The following is a 9,798-nucleotide window of genomic DNA, read 5'->3' as shown; positions in this document are numbered from 1 at the left end:
CCTTCTTCTTTATTTTACTCCATTCGGAATATCAATATCAATCTTTGTTTGATTCAAACATTGACAACCAAATTAAAATTTAATTAAAACAATAAAATTAAAATAATATTTTATTTTTAATATTTTTTTAAGAGTAAAATTTTTTTTATTCTTGTCCTTTTTTTAATCTAGACAACTTATATCTTAATAATTGAAAAATGACCATTCATCCCTTATTCTTTCGTTTAATTATATGTATGAACACTTCTATGAAAATCTCTAAAAAAAAAAAAAACAGAAAATGCTTACTTATGACGTTAACTTGTATGATCTAACATTTATCTGTTTTACATAAATGATAATTATTATATTGTGACCGTTTATTACCTATACATTCATCAAATAATATTATAAAAGAATGATAACCATTTGATTATGATATTATTTTGATAATTATACAGAAATTAAAATAATCTCATCAAATAATTATCATTCACATAGAATTGATGAATGTTAGGTTATATAAGTTACATCACATATAAGCATCTTTCACCATCTTTTATTAAAAAATCTCATAAAAAACTCATACGTCTAATGATAAAAAAAAAAAAAGAAAAAAATTGTCATTTTTCAATTATTAAAATATAAATTGTTTAAATTAAAATAAGATAGGAATTCAAAAGAGGTTTTACTCTAATTTAAAACATACCAAAAACAAAAGTGATGTTTTATTATCCTGCCCTAAATGAAATATGTGTGCACAAATATGTAGAAAGCACCAAGATGCTGCTCTGGCTCTACCCCAGCTTCCAAGATGCTTTGCTTATCTCAATAATTAATCACAACCAAAGTGCTTTTTGTTTATGTAAGCAGTGAGAGAAATTAAAGTAGTGGCACTCATCCAATGACAACACTACTACTACTAAGTGCTAAACCCTTTTTTCGTTTTTGTTTCTATTTGGGGGTTTTTCATTTTGTGTGCGGACTTTGCCTTACAATAGTGAAGTAGTGATCATCATAGATATTTATGATTCTTTTCCATGAGATGCTCCCTAATCCCTATGCTCTAATTTCATATGGTTCATACTTTAACCAATTTGGTTCGGTGATGTCGACTCACTCGACCGGTTTAGTTTTTAATAAGTATTGAAAATACGAATCTTAATTTATACATGTCATAATTTATTAATTAACGATAAATTTTTAAATGAAATACAAATTCATAATGGATCAATCTTTGATCTACTAGATCAGACTACACCGTGAGAAATAAAAAAAATAACCATGGTTGATACTTTAGACTAAAGTCTAATTTGAGTAAATAGTTTAATTAAGTTTTTTTTGAAAAAAAATAAATAATAAATATTTATATTAAATTTATAAATAAATTATTTTGTGTTTAATTTTTTAATCTTAAAAGTACTTATTTTAAAAGAAGAATAATAAAAGATTTTTTATTATAAAAGAACTCATTTTTGTTAACTTTAATATAAGTACTTAAATAACTTTTTAGAAAATTATAATTTAGTTTTAAAAATTGCATCAAACACTAATGTTATAACTTTTCATAAATTAAAAGTAAAAAAAAAAAAGCTACTTATGGACCCTTTTAAATTGACTCTTAATAATAAATATGGAGACTTACTTTGACACAAAAAAAAAACAACTGCATTATGTGACTTTTGGTGTTGTAGTCATGCATGCCATCATGCATTACCACATCAAAGTTGTCTCTTACCATGATGACAGTAATTTGATTTTACCTTTGAATCTAATCAGAAAGCTTTTTTAATTCATCTTTTGTGATCATCAATGGTACTAGATTCAATGATGAATTAATTAATAATTATTTAAATAGCTTCATCAATAGTGTCCAAGCGAATATATGCACATACTATTTTATTCTCATGTGGTAATAATACTAATAAAAATTATTATTATTGTTGCAACATAAATAAAGCCAAGTTGAACACACAACAATTACTTTTATTTTTATGACATGATTTATTATTTACACACCACAGGCATTACTGTGAATGAGAAAATGAGGTCTCTGTCATTTGAAAAAAAGAAAAAGCAACTCATATTTAGTCAAAAGAACAAAAAAGAAAGCAAGAAATTGAAGAATATATAAGAGGTTAGTATGGATTCCAATTATTCCAATTCTAATTCCAATTGCAACTCCTTTCATGCATATGATTCTGGCTCGACAATAACAGCATAATTAACCAATGAACCATGCCTAAAGTAGTTATTTTAATTCCTTTTTAGAGGACAATATTACTCAGAAATTGGGATTTGATTCTATTGGATGCTTATCAAAGTGCCAAGGGTGCAGAGAGGACCAAAAAATATATAATTAAAAATATTAAGAGCCGTGGTAGACTTAAACTATATATTTTTTTTTCAATAATTATTGGATATGCGTGCCATTAATTGAGAACCCCTTAGCCCTTTCACAAGGACCTATAGCCCCCCATAGGGGACAAGAAGTCAAGAATATAGAAATTAAAATAAAAAATAAAATAGAACAAAATAAATAAAAGATCTTCCTCACTCGGACGGCCATATTTGTCCCCATCATTGGTAATGGCAAGTGAAGCAATCAAAACATAAGTTTTAAGTTAGAAGGAATCATCTCTGTTACTTTTATAACATTTCATTCAATTTTTCACACCACTCAACTATATACTACGCTTATTAGTTTTGGAAAATGGTTTAGGAAAATGAATCTTGTCTCTACAATCTACATAATCATTATTTATATAAAGAGAGATTCCTTTATGTATGTGTTCATTCATTTCCTAATGTAAACATTTTTAGTATCATTTTGTATATGACCTATAATTGAGATGAGTCAAACTCACAAGAATGCTCTTGGTCCTAGAGGAAACTTTTCCCATGTGAAATTCGTCATCTTGATCTCATAACGGATATATTAGATTAAAAAGAAAAAGGAAGTGAGAAAGCAACGGTCCAGATTGCACAATAATTGTAGAGTGGGACCCAATCACAGAAGAACACACACTTGAAGTTGAAACAGATGAATAAAGTCCAAACAAAACAAAACAAACAACGTTGTCACGCTCTCTCTGCACACAAGAGAAACAGATGCTCTCCCACAACACGTGTCCCCCCTATGAAAACCCACAATATCATCTAATTTGGTCAAATCATATTATTATTATTATTATTGTATGCACTCAATTTTATTTAATTTTAAATATTAGATTAAATTAAAGTTGAATGGTTACTGTAACTAATAAGATCTGCGATCATTGTTTTGCTTTTTTTACCATTGTCACCATCCATAAACGCTAAGAAAAAAAAATACATACACTTCTTAAGATTCCTGTTCAAAATTCCCTAGCTAGTGAAGTTAGCAGCAGAAGAGGAAAGTAGATCAATAATTGGGATATAGAACTACAATCTATACCTATATGGCACTTCTTTCTTACCCTAAAATCATTCATAATAACTTTAATTATTAACTAACACTGAAGACTATTTTTTATATTTAATTACATCAGTTTAATTAATTAACTCACACTTCAATTCTAACCAAAATTAGAAACATTGCATGAAGAGAGAGAGAGAGAGAGGGAGAGGACTAGAAATTATACAATTACTTATATTTTTCTTTTTCTTTTTTTTTTTGGAGGAAGAAATAACAATATTGATATTTTTAATAGAGAAAAGGAAATTTATAATTTGGATAATTGATTTTGATATTCATACCCAGAGAGCACCGACTTGAACGAGCTTAGGAACAAGGTGACCGCTGACGTGGAGAGCCACGAGGGACTCGAGACCACCGACACACGCGCCACCTATGAAGACGGCGGGGGCGCGGTTCCGGAGATTGGAGGCGGCAGCAGGTCCGTCTTCGGAGGAGGAGGGGAGGGCGGCGATCTCGTGGTCGTCCAATTCGATGACGGTAGGGTTAACTCCGATGGTAGCGAGAAGCTTCTTCATGACGTGGCACATGCAGCAAGAAGATCGTGTGAATATGATGACTGGGTGCTCTGTTATGAGCCGTTGGATCTTGGCCTCCACTGATTCCTCAACGTCGATGGACAGTGAGGTTGATGATGTGTTTGTGGTCGTCACTGTACTGGATAGGTCCAGCTGAACGACGTCGTTTGAGCACCGCCGTAGCCCCTGCATCGCCGTTTTCCCCTTTTCTTTTATGTCAACGAGAGAGAGAGAGAGAGAGACTTGCAAGTTGCAAGTGGGGTGCGTTTTTGAGAACAAGAGCTCTTGGTGTTGGACCTAAGGGGTTTTAATTTATATATATAATTTTATTTTTAATTCACTTCTAAATTCTAATATAATAAAAACAGATTAAACAGAATTTCATAGCAAATGTTACTTTTCATATAATATTTTTCAATCTTTCGGGATAAAAAATACGCCAATTCTATCGTGCCTATAAATTGGTGTTTAAATTTTGCCTAACTTACCTTTTGTAATAAGTTTTAATTTTTTAAAAATTATTTATTATTATATCTTTTAAATTAAATATTATTTTTTAATCTTTTTTAATAAATAAATAACATCTTTTAGACACCATAGCATTCACCTAAAAAATAATATATCAGAAACTTCAACTTTGTTTAAAATTCCGTCACCTTATTAGTTAATAAAGGAGAAGATTCATAGGCCGAGTCTTTANTAATAATTATTTATTTATATATAAATATATTTTATTTAATTTATTTTTTGATATATATTTATATTTTAACACCTATTTTATAATTGATGATTAATTTTTTTATATATACATAATACAATCAATTTGGTAAAACAGTAACTAATTTTATAGAACCAAATTAAATAATTATTTGTAATCTTCTATTAGAGTAATTATCATCAAGGATCGTAAATAAAACTTCTAAGAGCATAATAACTAATTCTTAATTTTAAAATATTTCCATGCTTGATTTAAGAATATTAAATATTTATTTTATTAAAAAGAAAAATTTAATTAGATAATAATATAACGTTTATATAATTAATATGTAAAATTATTTTCATAAAACTTATAGGAATAATTCTTTTTGGTATTCTACTATTTCTGAGTGTTTTTTTCTTGCATCTATATATCTATATAGATATAAAGTATTTGTCTATCTCCCAATAATTAGTTTAGCAAACGAGTAAATATGCATATGTCTTGAAATTTGTTCCAATAATCAAGAAAGTACGTGCCTAGCTATCACATGTGGATGAAAAATATTTGCACACTTAACTGATCAATCATCTATTATTAATTTATTTTAAAATATTTTATAAACAAGATCATATAATTATATCAAAGTTACCTTTTAAATGAATTATTCATTGTAAATTACATTAATTTTCTAGGAGCTTTAATGAAATTTACAAAAGTATGCATTAATCTATTTTTATAAACAAATTTGAACTAATAAAAAATACTCTAATAATTAAGAAATGCTGTTTGTCTTATTAATATTTAATAATATATATCGGAATAAATATAGTTTATATAAAATAAAATAATAATAATAATAATAAAAGGAGGAGGAGTCCGTGCAGCTTACGTCAGAAACAATAGTGTATCTCCTCAGCACTTGAGACTGGCTCTGTTACACGCTGTCAAAGCGGTGAGCGTGCACCCCACGCGCTTCTTTTTTTGGTCTAAAACTAAATAAGCAAGTGCTTTCTCTTTTGGTACAAAAAGCAATATTCCTACGGAAAATTAATATGAATTTAGATTTTTTAAATTTTAAATTTGTATTTTAGATAATAAAATATAATTTTTATTTTTAAATAATTTTTTTATATTTATTTTTTATCCTATTTATAAAATAAATAATAAAAAATTATACTTTATTTTTTAAAATAAAATTTAAATTTTAGATAATTCAAATCCAATTAATATAATGCCCTTGATGCATGTGAGACATTTTCAATTAAAAATAAAGTCATTTATATTTGATTTAACCCTTGTTTTATACTTTTATAAAGGCATAACAATATAAAAGACGATGAAAAGTTGGATATAAATTTAACATGTTATATGTAACACAACAATAATAAAGTTAATTATATACATAAAAAGTTACTTTTCTACTAAATATTTTATTTTTGTATCCTTAAAAAAATATACATCCCTATAATATTAGACATACAATAAAATAATAACTCAAAATTATTTTATTTAACTTAATATAACATTCATAAAGTAACATCTGTGATTATAAAATAATTTTATATATATTTATTTCATCTAGTATTATTTAATTATTTTAAATAAAATAATTAAAAAATAAAGAATAAAATCATTTTAAATGATCTTAAATTAATTTTCTATTATATGCTAAATATTTTTATTTTACTATTTACTATAGCATATTAATCTAACACCAAATGAAAGTCCGTTAGATATTGGTTTATATATACTATAAAAGATAAAAATAAAATAACAAAATTTATAAAGGAGTATTTCTTACACAAAATTGTTATATTATGATTAAATTAATTCATTGCAAGTGTGGCAAGAATATATGGTTTATTAAATTTATATAGTTGGTAAAAATCTGTGCGGGTTAGCTTTTTAGTGATAAGCAATGTTAGGGGACAGTAATTTTTGTGATTATTAGCCATCAATTAGTCATCAATAATGATTTGATGGTGTAAAATTAGTGTGAAATTTCATCTAATAACTCACTTTTTTCTGTTGGTTATATGCTGGTTAAAATTCAATAAAACTGCTAGTCCCCTAGACTTTTCCTTTAGTGATTGTGACAATATATATGTTAGAATTACCTAGCCAGTAGTTATTACTATTTATCACCTAGATATTGGAATTAATAACTATACTTTCCGATGATTAGATAACTGTGCATGTTATGCGATAAGATTTGTCAATTGAACAGAATCTATCGTTATTCAAAATTAAATGTCCACAAGTTCACAAGGTATAATGCCATACATGCATTTATTGTTAAATTAAATCAAAAGGATAATATGACAGATAGGTTTTTGCTAAAGCTATTCCTTAAGAACTTTTAAGGCCATTCAATGCGTTAAAAATTACTTTCTATAATTAGATATTTCATTACATAGTTTTAAGTTTTAACTTTTAAGTTTAATTTGTATCATAATATATAAACTGCTTTACTATAGAGATGATATTATTAAGTGGAATCTACTTCATCTAATATGCGAATTTGAGACATAGAAAACCTATATTCTAAATGTGAGTTGGAGACATTACAAATCTATTTTATGGACAGACACATAAAACTTGTCGTTAACAGTTAAACTGCATATGGCAAATATAGCATCAACTCGGTACTAATTATTATGTGGACGTGAAACCTTCAAAGATTCCCATTCTTATTAGTGTTTAGCCAAGGCATTTAACTTTTCTATTTAAAAAATAAATAAATAACTTTTATGAATTTTTAATTATGTTTTAATACTGTACAAATATTATTCAGTTAATTCTTGTAATTTGAAATTTTGTTATCAAGTTTCTATATCCTCCCAAAATTTTCAGGAAAAAGTTAGAGATTTCTAATCTAATATAAGGAATTATTATTATTATTTACTCAAAAACAAAAAAACAAAAATAATAATATAATATTTATATATCTTAAGAAGTTGGTTAGAGATGTTTATAATATAAAAATTTGATTATTAATTTTTAAATTACAAAATCCTAATTTAAAATTGAAGAAAAAATAAAAGACTTCGAAAATAATTTAACCTATTATATTTAAAAGCAGGTAAATATGATGAGAAGGGGGGCGTGAAAAGCACGAGCAAAGGGAGCGCGTGAGGAAGTGAGAGGTATGATGGGAAATAGAGGAAAGTTTGCCGCTGGAAATGGCGTGGAGAAGTCACATGGGAAGGTGATGGTGGTGATCAACGCTGACGTCACATTGACTTCGATGTAGAACCGTGAGATTGCATCGTGATGTCACCAAAAGTAAACCTCTTCAGTTGTGTTGTGTCCTAGTAAACACCTATAACTCAATAATTCCATTAGGAATAAATTTTTATGACAAATATTTGGAGAATAGTAATTTTTCGTATTTTTAGTTATTATTTCATCAGTATAAATATTAAATTATTTTTATTAAATAAATTTTATTAATTGATGTATATAAATTTTTAAAAAGGTAAAATATATTTTTTGTATCTAAAACTTGATAAAATTTTTAAAAATATACTTAAATTTTATTTTATTTTTATTTTGTTCCAAAAATTTTCGATTTGCATCAAATATATTCTTGACGGCTAATTTTTTAAAAACTTTAAAATCAATTCAATAACAATTTTATAAGATCAGCCCTCAACACAAGTAAATCAAGCATAATTTTCATGCATTATTATTAGAATAGTCTTAAATGTTTTGAAAATTTAACTGTCAAGGGTATATTTGATACAAATAAAAAACTTTTGAAAAAAATTTAAAACAAAATAAAATTTAGGAATGTTTTTAAAATTTTTGTCAAACTTTAAAAAAAACGTGTACTTTATCCCTTTTAAAAATACAGATATAAATTATATTAATTTATGTGTATAAATTATGATAAATATAAATAAAAAATATACGTTTTTTACGTGTAAAATTCTTTAAATATTACTATAAATTATTGCTAATCAAATATTGACTAAAAATAATAATATTTATTGATTATGTAATATTGTTCAATTTTTATAATACATATTATCTTAATATCAATAATCTTAAAAAATATAGTTTAAGTTAGTATTTAATTTATAATAATTATATTTTTATGCAGATGTTAAGAATATTTGTTGTGCCAATAATATTATCATCTAAATAAATATCATGATGCTGCAGAATTAAATTGTGTGTTTTGTTTTTTTTTTTTTTTAAAAAAGAATTCTTGAGTGAAATATTGGGAAGTAAAATAATCAGAATTGAAAAAAAAAAACGCCTCTCTACAATAACAATTTTTTGGTGTCCAATGTTTTTATGCATTTTTGTCTTTTACAAATTATAGAACCTCAATTATTTTAAAGATTTCAGACATGAACTCTTTTATTTAAATAATTGTAAAAGATGTTTTATTTTCATAAATATACATACAGTGCTAAAAATGTTTCTCTATTTATGCATTATTGTAAGCCCATTTCAATTCATCATGAGCATCACGCGGTGAAAGAAAAATACGCTTTAAAGATATTTGCTAAAGTATTGAATATAAAAAATACTTACTAAAAAAATTAAAAGTTTCAAATCATTAAACAATAAAAATATTAAAACTTGTGATCGTGAATAAAATTAAGTGTGGCTAACAAAAAATAAAATAAAGTAAGAAACAGTGCTTACGTAGAAGACAGAGGGAAGAAGGGAAGGATATATAGAACCCCACGCCCATGACATGATCATCGCAGAGAGAGTTCACACTTTCCACGTCATCGTGACGTTACTTCCCTGTTTGACACGTGGACACTATCCTTCACGCAGGGAACGTTTTGTGGGCTTTTGTTTTATGGTGCTACACCTCCGCTTTTTGGGCTCCAACGCTGGAAGCCCGGGCCAATTAATAGGCCCACGTGGTTGTCCATTTTCTGCTTTTTGCTTCTGATGGGGGATTATTGTAGTGTGACACCTCTTTGCACCAACAAAGTTAGTCACATTTGAATGATATAGATAGGAGATAGCTTAGTTGGTTAAAGCATTTTATGTTAGATCCATGCTGCAATCTACCCTAATTATCAGTCTACGTTCAAAGTTTATTTTAGAAAAAAAAAGATAAATAGGTAATGATTTTTTAATTTAAAAATATATAAATTTTTTATTAATTAAAAATA

At 26.5% G+C, this 9,798-nt stretch overlaps 1 protein-coding gene across 1 annotated transcript; it reads right to left on the bottom strand.

Annotated features, from left to right (window-relative positions):
• Nucleotides 1–3,586: 3,586 nt before the first annotated feature.
• LOC107495514 (glutaredoxin-C6) lies at nucleotides 3,587–4,250 on the bottom strand. Its single transcript, XM_016116661.3, has one exon. It carries the CDS (start codon nucleotides 4,144–4,146, stop codon nucleotides 3,712–3,714), a length of 435 nt encoding a protein of 144 aa, XP_015972147.1. The 5' UTR covers nucleotides 4,147–4,250; the 3' UTR covers nucleotides 3,587–3,711.
• Nucleotides 4,251–9,798: the final 5,548 nt, after the last annotated feature.

The sequence above is a fragment of the Arachis duranensis genome, chromosome 6 (assembly GCF_000817695.3).
Source record: "Arachis duranensis cultivar V14167 chromosome 6, aradu.V14167.gnm2.J7QH, whole genome shotgun sequence".
In the NCBI taxonomy this organism is placed as follows: domain Eukaryota; kingdom Viridiplantae; phylum Streptophyta; class Magnoliopsida; order Fabales; family Fabaceae; genus Arachis; species Arachis duranensis.
This window is presented reverse-complemented; position numbering and strand designations above follow the sequence as displayed.

What these genes read in the sequence shown, in the direction of transcription:
- LOC107495514 (XM_016116661.3), bottom strand. Translation starts at nt 4,146, where the DNA reads ATGCAGGGGCTACGGCGGTGCTCAAACGACGTCGTTCAGCTGGACCTA.